The 22766-nt window shown below is 33.6% G+C and overlaps 1 protein-coding gene across 1 annotated transcript in view; it reads right to left on the bottom strand.

Annotated features, from left to right (window-relative positions):
• The window catches only part of si:dkey-11f4.7 (piezo-type mechanosensitive ion channel component 2), a 65056-nt gene that overhangs the window by 19314 nt on the left and 22976 nt on the right, over positions 1 to 22766 (bottom strand). The window contains exons 10-36 of the mRNA XM_046870926.1: positions 20694 to 20795; positions 19775 to 19901; positions 19461 to 19642; positions 17377 to 17640; positions 16711 to 16813; positions 16259 to 16446; positions 15564 to 15712; positions 15204 to 15371; positions 15014 to 15055; positions 13796 to 13828; positions 13605 to 13699; positions 13260 to 13423; positions 12285 to 12461; positions 11949 to 12095; positions 11374 to 11574; positions 11067 to 11271; positions 10660 to 10761; positions 10170 to 10335; positions 9480 to 9723; positions 9035 to 9131; positions 5648 to 5807; positions 5357 to 5446; positions 4849 to 4949; positions 2701 to 2751; positions 606 to 718; positions 403 to 520; positions 113 to 184 (exon numbers count right to left, since the gene is read on the bottom strand). Coding sequence (XP_046726882.1) covers positions 113 to 184; positions 403 to 520; positions 606 to 718; positions 2701 to 2751; positions 4849 to 4949; positions 5357 to 5446; positions 5648 to 5807; positions 9035 to 9131; positions 9480 to 9723; positions 10170 to 10335; positions 10660 to 10761; positions 11067 to 11271; positions 11374 to 11574; positions 11949 to 12095; positions 12285 to 12461; positions 13260 to 13423; positions 13605 to 13699; positions 13796 to 13828; positions 15014 to 15055; positions 15204 to 15371; positions 15564 to 15712; positions 16259 to 16446; positions 16711 to 16813; positions 17377 to 17640; positions 19461 to 19642; positions 19775 to 19901; positions 20694 to 20795 — 3661 coding nt within the window. The remainder of the gene's footprint in view (positions 1 to 112; positions 185 to 402; positions 521 to 605; positions 719 to 2700; positions 2752 to 4848; positions 4950 to 5356; positions 5447 to 5647; positions 5808 to 9034; positions 9132 to 9479; positions 9724 to 10169; positions 10336 to 10659; positions 10762 to 11066; positions 11272 to 11373; positions 11575 to 11948; positions 12096 to 12284; positions 12462 to 13259; positions 13424 to 13604; positions 13700 to 13795; positions 13829 to 15013; positions 15056 to 15203; positions 15372 to 15563; positions 15713 to 16258; positions 16447 to 16710; positions 16814 to 17376; positions 17641 to 19460; positions 19643 to 19774; positions 19902 to 20693; positions 20796 to 22766) is intronic.

Genomic DNA, 22766 nt, shown 5'->3' with positions numbered 1-22766 from the left:
TGTAAAATCTACATAAATTGCATAAAGTCAAAGTTTTACTTGAAACCAAATTTTGAAAAATGTGTAATAAAAAAAAAAAAAAGATTTATTTTTTATCAAATGCCAATAATACCTTTCTCTTCCTTCTCAGGCTCAGGACAGGACTCGTCCAACTCATCCTTACTTGACTCAAAGCTGTCTGCACCTGTATATATCCACAATGCATTTTTATAGTTTTGTGTTGTTTCATATAATGACATGCTATACCAGCTAGGTAAAACATGATAATGCATAATGCAATGATAAAACCAAGAACATTATCAAGTTTTTAAAAGTAAATTTTCTATTTAATATTTAATGGAAAAGATCACTTATAAAAAGTATAAGAACATTTCAATTGTAGGTGAGTTTGTGAGACTGTACTCTGTTCTTCACATAGCTCCCCCTTTGCTCTCTTCTCTTCTCTCTGTAATTGAACTTCATCCATCTTATGGGACTTGAGAGCAGCCTTGGACCCTGCTACCCAAGCTTCATAAGCCAACTGTGAAGGCAAAACGAGGGAAATCTCTCTGTAAAAGTCATTTGCTTTTTGTCTTTTTGCCATTTTACACCTTGATATTTCTAACCTGAAGGGCAGATTTCTTCTTTGGCACAGGTTCTTCCTCAGTCTTGGTATCTACTTCACCCTCCTCTTCTTCACTGTCACTTTCAAACAGGCGATACCCACAGGAGTCCCAGACTGCATAACAACACATGCACACACACACACACACACACACACACACACACACACACACACACACACACAAACATTCATTATATCCTTCAAAATGAAGACTATAAATAAATGAAGAGGGAAAACAAATTCTATGAGCCTAAAAACTATAGATTTGAGCACATTAACTTCTAAACTGCCCCTTATAAATATACCCGAAACCTTTTTCTATCTATGTAATGAAGTTCCTGGATAGACTTGTGCTGCTCTTCTCAGCATTTAGGTCAACTCGTTTATAGACCCCCTGCCATTACCAACCACAGATAGGTACAGTAGTTGATGAGTCAGTCATACTATGTATCTACTACAAAAATCCCACTCCCATCCAGACTACCGCACCACTGTGTAAATCAATTACTTAGATTTTCTAGTGCTTTTTAAACTAGAGAGAAGAAAAGAAGAATGCAGGTGGACACATCCATTATATTTTAAAACACAAGTACCTGTAGTGCACGATTAGAGGAACCCAGTTCACACTTATAGACCTACCTTATCTGGACCTTGGTGTCAACTTAAAAACCAACTTGACTTAAAGGTTAACTCAGAAGCTCTGTACAGGAAAATTGAATAGTAGACTGCACTTTTTAAGGAAGTGTAAGTCCTTTAATATTTTTCAGTTAGATGTTAGATCTTCTACCAGTCTGTGGTAGTCAGTGCAGTCTTCTTTGCAACAGTATTCTTGAAAAGACACATCAGAGCTGGATGCAAAGAAGCTCAACAAGTATATCAAGAAGCTTGTTCAATATTGGCCTGCTCATTTGTCAGTTTTGAGGTGGTAGTGACAGCCATTTTGACAATAAGCAGCCTAATCTATTAATGAAACAGTGAAGCTCCTTCGGTGAAGATGCAGTCAACTCCAATGTAGCTTATCATTGTGGGACAATTTTTTGCTCCAGTGCTAGTCTTAAGATTACTGATTAGCTCTTTTATCCAACATAAGCAAATTTAATGCACAGCAAGTAGCATTGTCTTAAAGCTCCAACATTCTCAAGTTAATCATGAGATTTGCATTTCTTCTTCTGGCTTTTCCCACCTTGCAACAACATGCTATTACTGTCACTGTGTTTTGTATATCAAACCATTAAATCATGATTCAAGCTGCAATGTTTGCCTCTGTGCCTGCTTTTCTGCATTATATTTAAAAATCTAGCTTGTGCTAAAGCACAAATAAAAAAACAGTTGTTTTTTCTTACTATTAGTCTCTGTCAACTGTATGATAAGTTATGGAACAATGAGCCTTGCTTTATTCGAGAGACAAAAACATATAAATCTATCATATTTAGCTACATGACAGTGTACTACAAATTGGTATACATAGATTTTGGCTCTGTTTCATGATTTATTTTCACTAATCCATATATATTAGTGTTATTTTAATTATTCACAATGATTGAAAGTAGCATTTAATGTCATACCTAAATAATACAAATCTCATACTTAAATAATAAAACTTTTTTTGCTCCAGTGCTAGTCTTAGGATAACTGCTTAGCTCTTTTATCAAACATAAGCAAATGTATTGCACAGCAAGTAGCATTGTAGCAGTCATACTTAAATAATAATTTTAAATAAATAAAAAAAACAAAGCGATTAGAGAAGTTACTGCCAATATATGTATTGATTTTATAATTAAAATATCATGTAAATTTTTTTTTTTTTTTTTTTTTTACTTAAATCAAGTAAATATTTAAACCCATAAAGATATCCCAGATATGCATAGCTTTATCCAGGATACTGTTAAGAATTTGAAATAACACGTTTTTGGTCACTGCATGATTTCATTTGTGATAAATGCAAATATAGGATTATTCATTATTTAGAAATAAAGAAAATGTATAAACAAGTGTGGCTTATCTATTTACTGATGCATAACATGTACAGTTCAATTAAATTGGTAATGAATATCTGGTATGACAAAAAGTTTCTTAGACTAAAAATATCAACTCACCAGACGGGCGAGAGGTCCATGGTTTCCACCATTCCAACTGATCACTTTCCTCTGGAAAATAGAAGGTCATGCATTTTACTCCATTTATACAACTACATGGAGGATTCCTGATACTAGTGGTGATTTCCTGAATATGAAAGTGACTAATAGTATGTGACCATTTCATCGATATGTGTCTATTAAATATTATATTCCACATTTAGCCCTCTTTTCTGTTAAAATAATCTTCATTCTCCTATAAAGGTTTTTATTAGTAAGGTTGGGTACTGGTGACAGACAAGGGAGTCTGCATTCCAGTTCATCCAATAAAAAGATGTTCGGTGTTGCTGAGGACTGTTTTAACACACAAACCATGACTTGTTTAGACTTTTCCTTTTTTGCATACTGGATATAATATTATATATTGAGATATATTGTCATACTGAAGGTTTGAGCCAGGTAGGGGAAGGCCCAAATATGGGAGTCCACCTACATTTGACCATGGTATACAGTAGTTATCCCATAAACGGCTCTTTCTAAATCTTGTTCAATCTCTGCCCATTGCTCTCAGTCAGAGTAAGCAATGTGTAATGATGATCCTCTTGATCTGTTTCCTCACTGAATAGCATTTAATATAACAAGGCACTCCCTGAGGTTTATTGAGCTACCAGCTGGCAATCATTTCTAGATAGGGTGAAACCGATTTTAACATATTGTAAGACAAATGCCTTTGGCTGAAATGCATGGCATATTGTATGGGTTTTGCAAATATATTTTTTATCTGCATTATTCATTGGTTCATCTGACAAGTTGCACAGACTCACATACTGTTTGCATAGTCTGTTGGATGTCTTCTATAGCAGTCATTCATATCAACTGGACTAATGGAAATAGAATAAATTTGGCTATGTTTTTCATTTTGGCCAATAGTGAAAAGTGTTATTATGATAGAAATGCTGAAACACATATGAAATTATGTAGTGACCAGGAAAGGTGTTATACAAATCAAATCAGTCTTTATTTAAAGAACCTAAAACAAAAATAGGCCAAGGACTTGTTGAGTGAATACATGCTCAACCATTATATTTTTGGGTTAATTAAAGATCTCAGTAATGTGCATGGCCAAAATTGGTAAGGAATTTGTTCAGCTGTTTAATGTCCAGGGTCCAACTTTATTTTTAGTCCAACATTAATTTTACCCTGCAGCACAAAAAGCTCCAATCGTTAACTGCAATATTCTTGAGGGAATTCAAAGCAGCAAATAAGAATACATTAAGGTTTATAAATGGAACAACTACACTAAGCTCTTCCAATTTCTGTTTTATTTTCCTTATATGTGCTGAACAATTAAGGCTTTCTTTCTTGTCACACTATCACAATAGAGCACACATTTTTCTTATAGGGTTTATTCAATTTGTCACTTTTTGCTTCACTACAGGCAATAATAAATTGCCAGAGTACAATAATAAAGACAGAATTACTGCTTTTTGGTGACAATGTTACACTGCACTATAACAAGACTCTGTTAAAAGTCCTGATGTATTTAAACAGTGATCATGTCTATCATCCAAAATCACCAGAACAAAAATCACCAGAACAAAGTGCTCAAAAAAGACATAGTTGCAAATGTATTATCACCAAATCCACTCCCTAAACCAGGGGTCACCAATGTGGTGCTCGTGGGCACAAGGTAGCCCGCAAAGACCACACGAGTAGCCTGCGAGCCTTTTCTAAAAAAAGCTGTTTCCTACTTTGTTAAATCATTGTTGATAATTATTATGAGAAATCATTAACATGATCAGTGTCTTCACATAGATGAATATCATTACTTATTAATAATAACATATAATAAAAGGTAAATTAAGCAAATTTGTTATTTCAGATCAAACTGAAAACTGTGTGTATTAAACTGGTAGCCCTTTACATTAATCGGTACCCAAGAAGTAGCTCTCAGTTTCAAAAAGGTTGGTGGCCCCTGCCCTAAACTTTTTAAGAAGTTGATAAAGAGGATGAACAAGACATAGTTGAGACCTATTATTGGCAACCCACATGGGGCCATAGTCATGATGACTATTTGTATACAGGAAATAATCACATAAATACTAAATAGACCAAACATTCTGTATTATATTTTAAATTGTTAGTGCAGTGACACATAAATCTGATTACCTTTTCGCTCTGCATCACTTTTTTGTCCAGGCTCTTTTGTGTCCATTGTTGTGTCAGCCTGTTCTGGTTTATTCTTTTGTTTTGATTTAATTTTCTCCATCCTAGAATGGACAGGACACACAACTGTAGCACACACAGCAGGCCACTTGAGCACTTTCAAATCAAGCCTGACAAACCCTGTCTTTATAGACTTTAATTTTGTTCACAGGCGTATTGTCAATCTGAAACAGGTTTGAGCACCATAGTCCTAGGGAAATATTAATGCTACAGCATATAAGGATATCGTTGGCAATCAATGTCCTGCAACAGTGGGTTCCAGATAGTATTCTTAAGCAGCCTGTTTATGCCAAAGGCACCAAAACTGAGTTGTAAAGTAACTGCATAGGACATTTTATCCTTTATCTAAAAGGAATAACACAACAGTGCTCTCTCTCTCTCTCTCTCTCTCTCTCTCTCTTTCTCTTTCTCTCTTCCTCTCTTCCTCTTTCTCAAACACACACGCACTTACTGTTTTTTAAGCAGTTCCACAGATTTCTTCTCCATTTCCAGTCTAGCTGCCACACGTTTCTTTACCTTAGCTTCAAATAGTTCTGCACCTCTAAAACATATGGAGACAGCTTATTTTATATTGGAAGAATCCATTATATGTGATACATATAGCAAAACATTTGACTTTACAATCAGCATACTGTCCTAAATGTTGTGTATTTTATATGCCAAGTAGAGAGAATTATCACAGTTGTATTATCTTTCTATGTTCCTATACATTTTCAGAATGCAGTGTAAATGAATATCTTACCTGGAGGCAAGGATCTTAGAGGCTTTAAGGTCAGAAACAACATACAAGAAGTAGTAACTGAGAAATATTCTCCTTTGAGCCAGTAGCACAGTAAAGCAAACTGCATCCCACACAATACCGGCCTCTCCTACTGGCAACTCGCAGTCATCACTGGGTTTAGCTACATGCACAAACATACACAATAGAGACATGCAAACATCTGCATATGTATGTCTACATTTACATATACATATTATATACCCTGTATATATATATATATATATATATATATATATATATATATATATATAAAATTTAATCTCCTGCTGATTTTGTCTATTTGCCCACTAACAAAAAAATTATCAGTCTATACTTTCAATGGTAGTTTTGTTTGAAAAGTGAGAGACAGTATAAAAACAAAAAAATCCAGAAAAAACACATTTCAAAAAAGGTATAAATTGATTTGCATATTAATGAGTAAAATAAGTATTTGATCCCCTATCAATCAGCAAGATTTCTGTCTTTTTCTGGCTCTCTTACAGGGAGTGCTCATAATGTCATCTCGTTACCTGTATAAAAGACACCTGTCAATTCCAAACTCTCCACCATGGCCAAAACCAAAGAGCTATCCAAGGATGTCAGAGACAAGATTGTAGACCTACACAAGGTTGGAATGGACTACAAGACCCTTGCCAAGCAGCTTGGTGAGAAAGTGACAACAGTTGATGAGATTATGAGCAAATGGAAGAAACACAAAATAACTGTTAATCTTCCTCGGTCTGGGGCTCCATTCAAGATCTCACCTTGTGGAGTTTCAATGATAATGAGAACAGTGAAGAATCAGCCCAGAACTGTGTGGGAGGATCTTGTTAATGATCTCAAGGCAGATGGGACCATAGTCATCAAGAAAACTATTCGTAACACACTACGCAGTGAAGGACTGAAATCCTGCAGTGCCCGCGAGTTCCCCCTTCTAAACAAAGCACATGTACAGGCCCGTCTGAAGTTTGCCATTTAACATCTGAATGATTCAGAGGAGAACTGGGTGTTGTGAAATGTGTTGTGGTCAGATGAGGCCAAAATTGAGTTCAACTCGCAGTGTTTAGAGTAGGAGGAATGCTGCTTATGACCCCAAGAACATCATCCCCACCATCAAACATAGAGGTGGAACCATTATGCTTTGGGGTGTTGTTCTGCTAAGGGGACAGGACAACTGTACCGCATTAAAGGGATGATGGACGGGGCCATGTATCATTAAATCTTGGGTGAGAACCTTCTTCCCTCGGCCAGGGTGTTGAAAATAGGCCACCTTTGCGAAGGGGCGAAATACTTATTTCACTCATTAAAATGCAAATCAATTTATAACTTTTTTGAAATGCGTTTTTTTCTGGATTCTGGATCACTTACTGTGCAAATAAACCTACCATTAAAATTATAGACTGATAATTTCTTTGTCCGGTGGAAAACATATAAAATTAGAAGAAGATAAAAAATTTTTTCCCTGGGACACTGTGTAAAATAAAAACAGAATGTAATGATTTGCAAATCTCATAAACACATATTTTCTTCACAAGATAACATAGAAAATGTTCATATCAAATGTTCAAACTGATGAAATGTATCATTTTAAGGAATAAAATAAGGAAATAAGGTCATTCTGGATTTGATGGCTGCAACACTTACAACATGACTGCTGCACACCATTTGAAAACATGTGGTGCATCATGAAATGAATAATGCAACAAAGGACACCCAGAACTGTTGAGCAGCTGGAATAAATACTTCAGAAAATGCTCTCCTTAATTCCCAGATGTATATGGACAGAAGACATAATGCTACACAGTGGTAAACATGGCCCTGTCTCAAATGTTTTGAGATGTTTCGAAGCCATCAAAATGACATTGTCCTTAAAATAGTATTATCAGTGTTGGGGGTAACGCGTTACAAGTAACGTGCGTTACGTAATAATATTACTTTTCTGGAGTAACGAGTAAAGTAACGTGTAACTTTATAAATTTACACCATAATATCTGCAATATTATATATATTATATATATGCGATTTATATTTTGCATAAAAAAAATAAATTCTGAATTAAAATGAACGTAGTCACATAGAATCGCGCACTTATACGTGCGAGCGGCAGGAACAGAAGCTGTTCAGAAGCGGAGATGGCAAACCAGAGCATTACATTACTGTGATGGAAGTATTCTCATTATTTTGAAAAAGTCGAGGAAAAAGAGAAAGGAATAATGGTTAAGTGTAGATTATGGGTTGGTGAAAAGCTCTTGTCAACTGCAAAAAATACCACTTCAAAAAAAAACATCTGCATGCATATATTGTAATATATGGAAATGGTTGCATATATGGAACTGGAAAACTTTTGCCGACTTTCCACCACTGCAGATCTATTGACTGCTCAGAATAAAAGTTTTCTGTGGGGGACACATGTACGATGCCATTGCAGCGGAGAGAGAGAAAGAAGATAAACTGCCACGGTCACTGATAATAGCACAAACTTTGTAAAAGAGTTCAGAATGTTTCAAGCTGATGATGAAGCAGAGAATGATGTAGACGAGGACGAGGTCATATTTACGGAATTGTTTTACGTGATGACAGCGAAAGGTATGTTCTCCCTCTACATCACCGGTGTGCAGCCCACACCATTAACCTTATATACACGAACGATAGTTACATTTCTGACGGCGAAGGCAGTTTGCAAAGCAGTGTACAGAAGTGCGACTGGAAAGTGTTCAGCCTTGTGGTCAAAATTTAGTTGATCATCTTATTGTTCTCTAAGTTATAAATCATTTTAAATGTTTAAGACATGTCTTTTGCTCTAAAATAACTTATTTCTTAATAGCAATTATCTATATTACACCTGTTACACCTGTAAAGCGCGAAAGAGATACAAGTAACGCAATAGTAATGCAAAAGTAATATAACACATTACTTTCCATAAAAAGTAACTAAGTAACGTAATTAGTTACTTTTTTGGGGAGTAACGCAATATTGTAATGCATTACTTTTAAAAGTAACTTTGCCCAACATTGAGTATTATATATATATATATATATATATATATATATATATATATATATATATATATATATATATATATATATATATCTTAATTGTGAATAGCATTTTGATGCATAAATGCATTTTGTTTTTGTTCACATTTTACACAGTGTCAAAAACATTTTTGGAATTGGGGTTGTATGTAAAAAACTGTATGCAAAAAATGCGAAAAATATATGCAAATCGTTCTGAACATTTTGTGAACATATAATGAGAGGCCTACAAGTTACATATCCGCCAGGAAACATGCACTTTGTGCTTACTAACATCTGTATGTTCATCATAATTTAAACACTTGTAGGCAAAGGCAGGGTTATATTTACTTACGCACATCATAGCCTTTGATAGTACAGAACATACTGAATGCCTGAATAAGCCAACAGGCTTTCTTTAAAAGACTGTCAAGGTAAGCACAGGATCCCAGCTAGATACACACACACACACACACACACACACACACACACACACACACACACACACACACACACACACACACAGTAGGAATTAATTAACAGGGTGAACAACAAAAGCTGGGAAAACACAGAATATAATGCAAACAAGGGTACCAATAAACTATTACTGTAGTATCCTTATGCAGGTGAATTTGATCTAACTATAACATATTCATTTGGCTTATAATTACTTTTATGCAGTTATGAGCAATGTATGATAATTTACAAGAAACTGTTTCTGTGCTTTACCAGGGGTTAGAAAGCATCCCTTTTTTTCAATTTAATACTTGCATTTATTTATGACATGCATGCATACTTACAGAGATAAAGTTCTTTAGGCAAATCACCACAGAGGTGTAGGCAATAAGGCAGTCCCACAGCCTGAGTATGTAGCGTACCGGCTGTAGCAGCACTGTGTCTCCGAAAAGCATAAAATAGAAGCAGGCCACCAGATAGCCCAAGCAGAATATGTTGATACGTGTGGTCCCAGTGATGAAAACCAGGCATAAAACCAACCAGAAAAAGTAGCTGAATACAAAGACTTTTGCCATGTCAAGATATGACCTAAAAACATACACACACACACACACACACACACACACACACACACACACACACACACACACACACACACACACACACACACACACACAGGCACACACAGACATTATAAACATATGTTATGTTAAAGAATTATATGAACAGCAGAAGTGACAACAGATATTTAACCAGTCAAAAAGCAAATCTTTGGTTCTTATTTCCAACTAATTAAATTTTTTTTATATAAAGTCACTGGTCAGTGACAATGATTTTTTATTTATTTAAAACTGGTGCTTTGACAGATTATACATATTATTCGAACAAAAATCCATAGCAGTTAGTAATATCAATGTGGCTTAGTTCAAAAATATTTTCAACAAACAGAATAAAAAAAATACTTTATAAAACTGAATGAGCTATGTAGGGAACGCATCACATGTTTCATTAGTAGACACATATAGAATACACACCGGCAGTGCAGAAAATTGCCAACTGCTGTATACTGGTTAAGAGAGCGAGAGTCTAGGTTTCTACTAATCTCCACATTTTCCCCTGCCACAAGTCTAACAGAGGCCTTATTCTCTTCTTCAAACACCTGCCACTGCAGAGAGGCTACCATCAACAGTAAGAAGTCATCTACAAAGAGATTAGAAAAAAAAATGTAACAGTGATATCCAGCATGAAAGTGCTATAAATAATATTAATGTACTGCTAGAACTTGTAATGAGCAACCCAGTGCAACTACCACTACTATACCTATAACAACAACTACTACTAATAATAATAATTATTATTATTATTATAATGCTGCTGCTGCTGATGATGATGATGTTAATAATAATAATAATAATAATAATAATAATAATAATAATAGTCAAAGGTTGTTCAATGTTGATAAGAAAATACAATTTTAGTAAGAAAATACTTTATGTATATATGTATATGTATATACCAACTCACAAAATATGAAAGTGGGGTTAGGCTGCATAGCAAAATCTGGCAAATACAGCCACTTTATTTGATTAGAGCTAAGAGCATTAGAGCCTGTCCTCCAAGGATAATCTGCAGCACAAAATAGGTTAGAAAGAACAAATTGTATAGTTCAATGCTGTACATTTACTGTATTTAAAAACAATTGTTTACTGCAACACAATTACTGAGTGAATGCCTACAGGAATGAAAACTGATTAACTACATAAAGTTACTCTGAGTTAACTTTTAACAATTATATATGTGTGTGAATTAGTATGTTAACAGTAAAACTTAAACTCAAGAAATGTGTTTAGTAAAATTGAATAAATACTGTTCTGCAATTGAGTATTCTGAGCGATATAGAACTGTGGCTTCTTAAGTATTGTGTGACATACCAGTACAGAGTGCAGGAGGCACCCCGATACACAGCAAATACTGGAACGCCATTAAGCTCGCAATAAAGCAACAATATCTGGGCCACACTTCACCAATAGCTTTCCTGCGGCGACGTCCCAGAATTGTGATCAGTGCAAATGAGTGCAGAAGAGCAAAGAAATCCATCCGCTGGCCAATTACATTCACTGCCACAACAAATGATATCTTGTACAAAAACACATGAGTTAAAGAATAAAATCACTGCCTCAACATCAAAGCATTCAAGTATTTTTAAGTCCCATAAGGCCAGGTAAAGATTTGCTGTACCTCAAGGCCAAACTTGTAGAAGAAATAATTGCAGAAGTATCTGAAGCAGGGCGGGATGCCATGATCCAGGTGTTGCCATGTTACATTGTTGAAAATGGTGCCTTTGGGAGAAGGTTTCAGGTTGAAATGGAGACAGTGGTAGAGCTGGTGCCGATGGACAGTCACGTCAAACACAAGGAGGCCCAATATAAATAAATGGTTCTGCAGAGACATGGCATACTGTCATGTATTTCATATATTGATGTTCTGAACAAGTAGTACAAGCTAGTACTGTATTAACTGTTATGAGTCAATGATAATCAATAAATGTGAATGTCCAGTAACATACATTTTACCACTAATCAAAGACTGAATAAACCACTGAACAGTGATGATAGTTATCTTAGGCATTTATGATTTGCTTATAGCTATATGTAAATGTCTGTTGTATATTGTGAGGTGCTTTATGTTACCACATCTGACTGGTACCATGTACTCTAAACTATAGCTGCAGTAATATTTTAGCATTAAATGTACTCCACATAAAAAAAAACTTGTGTTTGAAAAAAACTGAATGTTAATACTGAGTAGCAGACCTGTAAGCAAGGCAGAATAGCATTTCCACATTTTTTCAGACTGCCAATCCATAGAGATGGATCCACAGGTTCAATATACAAAACAGACTTCTGCAAAAGCTGTGCCACATCCCCACTGTACCAGCTCTGGTTAGAAATCAGCAAATTCTTGAGAGAAACAGTATATAAGTATATATAATCAAAGCATGGAAAATATACAGAATACAGAAGAAAATTAATTGTTATTTATTTAGCAGTATTATAATATTTGTTGTACTCTACTTTTGGTAAGTTTTGAGGTTAGCTAGGAGCAGGCCAATTTAGTAAGAAAGTATAAACATTTCTAAAGAAACTCACAGTGGTGCAGTTAACAGAAAACTCTGCTGGTTTGATTAATTTTAACTGATACATCATTTTACACACAACCATCACGCAGGCCCAGACAGATGACACAGTAGAGGCAACTGGCCGCAGTCTTGGATATGGGACAGCAAATGTCCATAACGCCAGGAACAGAAAATTCATCAGGGACACCTACGTAACAAAGAGAAAAATACACACATTACATGATGTAGTGTAGTAGAAGAATTTGGGCAATGCTTTAAAGCATACAGCATATAATATGTAACAATCAAAGCCAATAAAAAATAATACAGAATTTATAAAAGAATCGTGAGAAAGAGATCAAACGGTCAACATAGAATACAGAACCAGTCAGAGCTCATATCATTAAGGGTAAAAGGGTAACCAAATACATGACCAAAAAAAAAAAAACAGAATAGCAAGAAACACTAAAAAAGAAAAAAACTAATATGTAATTGGAAAAACCTTCCAAAGAGAGGAAAATAGGATATATTTATGCATGAATTTCAATAGGATACAAACATTTCATTTTATTATTATTTTTATTGTTGTTGTTATAATTAATTATTATTATTATAACAAACAATTATAAATGCAGAATATGTGAGGTGTTCACTAAGAACGGATACTGGGCAGTGCCATCAATTTTAACAGATTCAAATAAACTTTCAATTTGCAACATAATCTTTATTCTAGGATTTTTTATAAAACATATCTCATATGCTGGATTGTAAAAGCATGTTTGAATATTACATTAAACTGACTGTAATGTGAAATGTGCATCTGGCTTAAATACATCATATCTACAAGTTGTTGGTCAAGATTTAGCCCTTCACATACTACATGCTTGTGCGCACTTATACCACGATATGTTTACATCAGTAAAACAGTACAGTAAAACAGTAAAACTACAGTAAAACCTGTAAATTCCTCTATAAAATTGGTTTTGTGAGCGTGTGTCAAGCCTACCTCTTTAAGGCTAACCCAGATGATGCCTGCAGCAACAAGTTTGAGGCTATGAAGCTCCAGCAATCTCCAGCAAAACTCTTGACCCTTAGTCATCCACGCCAGAGCATTTAGTGTGAAGTAGCTTACCCGATCCACCACTAAAAACCATTTGTTTTCTGTTGATTCTAAAATACACAGTCAGACATGAAAGTTACATGAGCATCTTGCTGTGTTCAGTGGGTGTCTCTCACACTCCCACTTTCCCAAAACCTTTACACTATAAAACAAAAAAATTTAATTCTCACAAGCGGAAAGCTGGCAAAATGTCTGCTACTACTGCAATTGTCAGTGCATCTAAATTCTTACCAATTTCTTCTTCTTCATCCTTACATGAAGGGGAATTCAATTCTAAGCTGCCCAGCAGATCATCTCCTTCAACATTCATCTGCTCCTTTTTTAGCCTAGCACAGAGAACAAAGCCAGGTTATTTTATGGCATTACAAATATTACAGCTTATGATATAAAAATAAAATGAAACAATAACATTCAGGATTTACCGGTTTTGGATTTTTTCAATGTTTTCTTTTACCCTGAAATAAATAAATATACATGTACTATGAACAAATTAAACTTTTGCTCAACAGTTAAACATACATGTACACAGCATAACTGGTTATTCACTATGAATGACAGTAAAGTTCTTTTCTGATCAACAACCTTAAAGGATTCCATTTCATATTAACCAAAACCAATGTTTAAGATTTATTTCAAAGCGTTGCCTAGTTGTACGCTTGCGAATATGTGCAATCTTTAAAAAAAACTGAAAGTACGTTCTCTTAGAATTCTATAGTTTTACATAGCAGGACATAACAAAAATCATCTGGTTTTTACCAGGTCTTAGAATTAGGTAAATACAAACTTAGATTAACAACACATGAGATATTACACTGTTATTAATTATAACAAAATTTATAAATTCGTGTCAAAAGAGAGAAGCCATGTGTAAAAAACCAAGTACACCTTATGATTAAATAGCTTCTAAAACACCCTTCAGCACCTTTATTATGTTGTGGAGGAATTTTGGGTCAATATTCTTTAAAACGTTGCTTCAGTTCCTTGAGTTTTGCAGGCATTTGTTTATACATAGCTCTCTTATGGTTCTGCCACAGCATTTTTTTTAGATTTAAGTCTAGATTAATTGGTCATTGCAACACATTGATTCTGTTTTTTTCAGCCATTCTGTTGTAGATTTGCTGGTGTTCTTGGGATCATTGTCCTGTTGCATGCCCTAATGTTGGCCAAGGTTTAGCTGCCTGACAAATAGCCTCACATCTGACTCTAGTATATACTGTCAAGTATGCCAAACATGGAGCTGTGCATTATGGCCATTATGGACATTGTTCCAGGCTCCATGTGGTTTGATTAGATGCATTTTTTTTCAAACCTAAGCTATTCTGCCATGTTTATTTTAGAAAAATAAGCCTTTAACTAGCAACTCATTCCAAACAAACCACACTTTCTCAATCTTTTTCTAATTGTACTTTCATGAACTTTAACATTTAACTTTTAAATTAACATTAAACTTTAACAATCTCCCTTAAAAACAGTGAACAGATGATAAGTTCAACAAAGATTTGCATCTTATTATCTAGATTCTATTTTTGTAAATTTAGTTTTGACTCTTATGGCCTGCCACCATTCTGACAAACTCTTCCTGAAGATAAGAATGAATACTATAAACTAATTATTGAATTATTACACATTATTAGACTTACATGTCTGATATCCTGTTCAGTGTCTCTTTCAGTTCTTCTTCTCTGCATAGAACATATGTACAGAATCAAAACATGATAAGTATCTACATCTCTGGTGAAATAATAATAGATCTGAGGCCCATAGATTAGAACATATTATTTGAGCTAATCAGACCTCAATTTGCAGAGGTGACAAAAGCATTCAACTCACTTGAATGTAACATCACACACAGGTACATTTTGTAGGTCAGTGAGAGTAAGAAAGTCTGAGTTAAAATAGTGCAGTTGAAGGATGCAGGCCAGTAGGAAGGCTGCAGGAAGTAAAATCTGTGCAAATAACTCTACAGTGTCAAATTGCTCCAGGCCCAGATCACGCAGACTGTAACAAACAAATAATGTAAGTACATTCAATCATGAAATGTATTGGAAGTTAATCATTCTGATCCAGTTGGTTACAGATATTTTAATGTAGGTACTCTATTCTAATCAACTCTTAAGCAACTCTAACCCATTTTTACATTTATTTGAACAGAAACAAGATCAATTTTAACAGTGTGTTTGCAACACTTACCCCTCTTCCGACATGCCTATGATTTGACGAAACAGTCCTGACACCGTCTTGAACTGGTACATGTAAATTAGAATCAAGACCAGCATAGAATAACCAACCACCACAGCCCAGAAATACTTCAGGACATGTCGCCATATGTCATACCGGACCTTAATGAGAGGAAACAGCAGGTTGCTTTTTCTGTTGCTGAAACTGTACATCTCACAGTCACAAGGTCTCTTGGGAAAACCTGTTGTGTTGTGTCTTGTCCACTACAGGCTCATATTGCTCCCTCATGTTGTCTTTCTCATGTCTGTTAATTGTTATTACTGCCACCTGTGTCCCATTTCCTGTTTATAAATAAGTTCCCTAGTTTTGCAGCATCTTTCCTTTAATTGAAATGATCCTCAGGTTAATGTTACTAGACATGTCCTTTATGTCTCTAGTTTGTTCCAGTTTGCTCTTACATGCATATATTTGTATATTATCCCAGTGGTTTATTTTATATTCACACTGTCTCTATTTAAGTCAGAGCAATACAGTCAGACAGAGACAAAAGTGAGGAAAGGGTTTGTTACTGATAAGCCAAGAAAAGAGTAGAAATAGTCAGAAATGCACACTGAAATGAAACAACTTACAAATTATGACAAACTAACTTGAAAATTTTGTAAAAAGAGAAAAGGGTTGCAGCTAAGAAATTGAAATGAAAGGCTCACCTGGTACAGAACCATACAGAAGAGGAACAAACAGATGTAGAGGATTTTGTAGACAACCACTTTTCCAGAAAAACTGATGACAAAAAACATGGAGCAGCAGCAAACAATCCAATACTTAACCAGAATGCCTTTAAAAAAATCACCCATTCTATCCATCATGCTGGATGATTCGGTTTTATCAGCTATGCCTGGACACAAACACACATTTCTTTTAGACATATAGAACATGAAACACGTTTTTGTCCATAATTATGACGTATTATTTATTTTCTTATAATAGTAGTAAATTAATCCATGTATTTATTTACATCACCAATGTATATATTCTAACAATAACCAATTCAACATATACAAAAGTAACAATTTACAAAGTATAATGTTTTATTATGTAATTGTAACAGATAATTTTTCATCTATTTTTATCTATTACATGTTAAAAAAATACTACATACTTGTACTTTTGACATCATGATTCTCTTCTTTTTTCTGTTGCTCTTCTTGTTTCTCAATTAACTGTTGTCGTAGCAACATCCAGAAACTAAATGCATAAATCATCTTTTTTATTTTTTTTTTAAAGAGAAAGAAAGAAATGTTATTTTAATTAAATCCCAAAGCAAACAATAACGTTACATGTGCTCAGCGTTTTTCTTCTCAGTTTCATTAGAAAAAACGTTTATTTGTATTATTTATTTGTATTGTTTTGGAAAAGTCTTTTCATTTTAACTGTTATAACGGATGAAAACAATTATTGGCATTATTGCGATTTCTATTTAAAATCAATGCTTTTTTGAAATATCAATATTTATAGTTATTATCTCATTATATATTGATATTAATCCAAGTTGTTATTTTGTTATATCATTATGATATTAAGTCAAAATAACAAGAATACATCATGAAATAATTAGTTAAATAATAATAATAATTAAAAAATTGTAATATTTAGCAATTCAAAATTCTGATTAATATTTTTAAATAGCAAGATAAAAAGTAAAAAAAAAAATTTATATTATCCATAGATAATAAGAAAGTAGTTAGAAATATACAGTAATATAACGTTAATAATAACAACATCAGTAAAACATGTGGAATCTCTGACAATTTAGGCTGTAATTTACCTTTGCTCCCAAGTGAAGACAGGGTGTGTGGTAAGAATAGAGATCAAAATCATCCAGAACTGCTTTTGGAAGAGCAGGGAACAGTTCACTATGATGGAGACGGAAAGCACTAATAAAGGCAGCCACCAACAGCAGCGTGCAATAAACCGCAAGAAATGGAGCACTGATCATGGTGTACTCCCGCCGACGCCTTGACATCCAGATAACACAGGACCACACCAACAAGGCAAATGTAAGCCAGGAATTATAAGTGATGCTCCATACCTGTGCACGTGCACACACACACACACACACACACACACACACACACACACACACACACACACACACACACAAAATATTTGCAATTTCTCTTTTAGGTAAAGAAATACATATACATACATATAAAAATAAGTATTCATATAGAAATGTATTTAAAAAATAAATTATTTTTATTATTAAAAATGAATAATAAATGTAACATCAAATGTGATTAGAGGTCAGTGTGCTAGCTCCTGTGGCTAAGGTTCAATACCTTATTTGGAAATACCTTATTCATGGCTAATTATAACATAAACAATATATCCTGGGATATGATACAAATTGTAATTACACTAGGTAACATGGTAAACTCTACCTATTATCTTTTTGGAAAAAACTATTGTATTCTTCTCATGTTACATTTAAATTTACAGATAAGAAGATTATCTATTTAAACCTTGACTTGATATCATATATTTAAATCCCTCATATAATCATATTTAATTGAAATGGAAATGATTATTGAAATAGATGGAGCACTTTTAAATATGGAATATACTGGTAAATTTACATTTTCTTTACATATTGTTCTATTAAAATTTTCTGTCATATTTATATTATTTCACTAGGAAAAGTATTAAGACTACCATAAAAAATGCTTCACTGTGTAAAATGTAATTAACACTAAATGCAATGATTTAAAAATCTTATATTACTAAATCTCATATCATACATATTTAATTTAAAATAGAATAGATCAATGTAATTGTGCTATTTCAATTTTATGGATGCAACATGTCTCAATAATTTCAGGATGGACAACTATGGGCTGGAAAAGTAAGTGTTAAAAAAATAAATAAAAAAAATTAAATAAACAGGTGGAGGAACATTTTTCAACTAATTAGGTTAACTGACAACAGGTCAATAACATGATTTGGTGTAAAAAATAAAAAAATAAAATGCTAAACCAAATGTACTGAATACTATCCTGGCCTGGATTGCTTACAGTTCAGACCTTTACCAATAGAAAACTTTTAGCACATCACAAAATAATAACAAAATAATAATAAAAAATACAACAAAGAAGTCACAGAACTGTTTAGCAGTTAGAATCCTGTATCACACACAGATGGGGCAACATTCCTCTCCTGAAACTCCAGTAACTGTTCCCAGATGTAAATGGGCTGTTGGTAAAAAAAAAGGGATGCCAGACAATGATAAACATGGCTCTATTCCAACTTTTTTAAGATGTGTTGCAACCATCAAATTCATGTTTGCCATATTTTTTTTTTCTCAGTTAAAACATTGAAAATAATTGCATTCTGTTTTTATGTACATAGTGTACCAACAATTGTAATTGGGGATTTAAAATAGATTTAGATATAGTTTAGAAGACTTATTTGTTTATTATTTAGTTATTTATGTATTTATTATTATTAATTTTGAATTAAATCGAATAGTTTTACCAATATACAGTATGTCACAATTTCACTTATTTTTATCCTCCCAATCTGTTCTAACTTGTACCAAAAGATTGGTACATTTTATTAATGGAATGATGATGAATTACTAAGCCATGGTACTGAGGTTTAGATTTGAAAAGCAGAAGACCATTACTCTAAATACATAAAGAAAAAAAAAAGAAAATAATTTATATATATATATATATATATATATATATATATATATATATATATATATATATATATATATATATATATATATATCAAATAAATGAAAACGTATTAAATAATTAATCAAACAAAAATAATACTTAATTTTAAAAGCCAGTTTTACAAACACACATGCAAAAACACACACTATATACACATGAATGGTATTACCATCATTATGATTAGAGCAATAACGTAGCTCTGTTTCATAAAGGACTGGCCAAGCAGAGCAAATAAACTTGTTTTAGGAGAAGAGAAAGGTTCCTCAGTGAGTGCTTCAGTTAGTACTTCAGTCAGTACTTCATTTAGTTCATCTTGATTATCACAGCTCGGTTCGTGTTCATCTGCAGCATCTGGGCAAAAATACCCAGACCACAGCATAATTAGCAAGTTTTTGATTTAGTAAATTATAGCATTATATTAAATGAATTAAATATATAATTTATTGTAAATAAGTAAATATATAAATAAATGAGTAAATGTACCATAAGCACAATCATGCTGGATGTACAATGGTAGGGAAAGACAATGTAAGTAGTCGCCATCTGACAGCAGAGGGTCCAGCCCCGAAGGATTATTGTTCTGCCAGCTATTGTTTAGCATCAAAATATGCTGTTAACAGAAAAACAAAACAGAAACATTTATTAAAATTATTAAGGCCTGTTTTTACAAAAAAATGATTAATGCAGAACACTGAAGCAGTTATTGAGATTAAGATTTTTTGACTATACAAATATCTCTCTCTCTCTCTCTCTCTCTCTCTCTCTCTCTCTATCTATCTATCTATCTATCTATCTATCTATCTATCTATCTATCTATCTATCTATCTATCTACAGTATCTCACATGACACCCCTCACTTTTTAGTATATCTTCTCAAGGGACAATACTATAGAAATAAAATTTGGATATATTTTAGAGTTGTCAATGTGCAGCTTGTATAGCAGTACAGATTTACTGTCCTCTGAAAAAACTCAACATTATTGTCTAAATGGCTGGCAACAAAAGTGAGCACACCCTAAGTAAACATGTCAAAACCGTGTCCAAAGTGTTAATGTTTTGTGTAATAATTGTTATCTAGCACTGCCTTAATCCTCCTGGACATGGAATTCATCAGAGATGCAGAGCTTGTTGTTGGGATCCCAAACTCGAAACCCGGAAAATAATTTGTAATCACTGAACTTTTACTGATGTGCAAAGTTTTAAAGAAACAAAGCACCAAAATCTACTTAGATTCACACATCTGGCAATTACAACTTTTTATATGTAATATATTTATTTAATACTATATCTAAAAAATAATATATAAAATACACATACTTTTGTTTGTGTTTGTGTTGATATATTTACATCATACGTACATCATATGTACACATACCAGCATTATAATTTTAAAGTGAATTACCTCACTTATTTCCGGTGAAATGTAGTCACCATCCGCTATTTTTGAGAAAGTAGGGGAGATGTTTGATCCTTTGGAAGGACTTCCGATCTCCCATTCAACATCCTGTGAAAAAATCCACATATAGTAGAAAAGTATACCACCTCCCTGGGCTTTATCAAATTTAAATGACAAATGTAAATATGTTCTCTAAATCTTTTTAGTTAAAATGACTTATTACTCAGCAAGTATTACTGAAAACATAGAAGGCAGATAATGCCTCCACTGGCCCCTGCCCCCTGTAGGAAAAAATAAATAACTGATAAGGGCTAATAATTGGGCTTTGCCAGTGAAATATTGGAACAGCTCCAGTTTTCCCATTGAGCCATGACTGAGCCTGTCAGTCTGATGTTAAGAAGTGCAACTAAAGACGAGGAGCATTATAATGAAGTTAAGGTAGGGTAAAATAACCTCATAACTTAAGAATAGGGTGTAAATTTATGTTTAAGAGGTTGGGTGTCCGAGTAAGCACTGTTGGATCAATAATTTAAAAAAAGTGAAAGCTGCATGACATCACAAAAGAGATCAGGCCCTTCTTCATAACTCATAACAAAAACTCATAACAAAAAAAAGGATGTAAGTCAAAGAGTCAGAAAATGATAAGGAAAGCCACAAATATGTCACCATTTACTCTGAAGAAGTAACAGTGTGCAGTGGCAGAATATGGCATAAAGGTCAGGTAGACAAAGACACAGTAAGACAAAGTTTGCATAATTAAAGAATATATTGGAGGGTGGCTAAAAAGAAATCACTGATAGAATTATGTCAAATGAAAGCACATGTGAAAACCATTTGAAAGTGTGATCCAGTTTCATTTCTTGTGATGAGACCAGGATCAAAATACTGTTTGTGGACAACTTTTGTGTTTAGTGCAAACCTAGAGCATATTTCAATTAACGGTATCTCTACAATGAAATGTGGTGGTGGCAGCAACATGCACTGAGGGGACATTCTTCAGAACATAATCAATAAAAAGAAACTTCCAAAACACAAGGCCACAGCATTGTAGTAATGATTAAAAGCAAAATATGTTCTACATGGCCATGTGAAATTCCTGATCTAATTGCCACAGATCAGAATCTATCAATGGCAAATTTGAAAAAAAAAATTCCCTTCAATAAACAACATTTAGAAAATCTGAACAACCTACAGTAAATCTGGCATGAAAAAAATGTGGGAAAATCACTCATTCAGAATACTGAAGCTGGTAGGAACTCCAACAAACACAAAGCTGTTATTGCAGCAAAATGTGGGTGAACCAGGTCTGATACTAAATATCGTTTTCCTTTTTTTTACACCTGATAAATATATATATTTTTGCACTTCAAAAATACTTTAGAAGCATATTGGTCTGCACTAAAAAAAATAATAATAAACTGGATGGAACCATGTATGTAATGGCATTTGTATTCCAGACGAGTTTGATGACTTTTGGAAAAGGTTGAATACTTTTGCAAGGCAATGATTTACTAATTGCTAGTAAAAAATAGGGAAAAGGGAAATTAATCTATTTCAAAATTACCACCTGTTTGTTGCAGATCAACACTATCCACATGTTGAGATCTAAATGTCTGTTACAAAAAATAAAAATAAAATACAGCTATACCCATGTAGCACTGAAGGTCCAAACTTTTAGCACTAACATTTCATTATAGTTGTGGGGGTGTAACGGTACATAAATTTCATGGTTCGGTACATACCTTGCATTTTAAGTCACGGTTCTGTTTAATTGACATATGGTTAGGGGAAAGAAATGCTTTCCACAATATTTTATACTTTTTTATTTTATTCTTAAAATAGAATTAATCAAATTAATGCAAATACATGCAAAAATTTAATTAATAGTTTAAATTTGTTAGACCCCATTTGGGTAATAAAGATGTGTATGTACAGTATGTACAGTGAGGAAAATAAGTATTTGAACACCCTGCTATTTTGCAAGTTCTCCCATTTAGAAATCATGGAGGGGTCCGAAATTGTCATCGTAGGTGCATGTCCACTGTGAGAGACATAATCTAAAAAAGAAATCCAGAAATC

Source organism: Silurus meridionalis, chromosome 17, assembly GCF_014805685.1.
Source record: "Silurus meridionalis isolate SWU-2019-XX chromosome 17, ASM1480568v1, whole genome shotgun sequence".
Lineage (NCBI taxonomy): Eukaryota > Metazoa > Chordata > Actinopteri > Siluriformes > Siluridae > Silurus > Silurus meridionalis.
The sequence above is the reverse complement of the archived record's forward strand: the minus strand, read 5'-3'. Positions and strand labels throughout refer to the sequence as shown.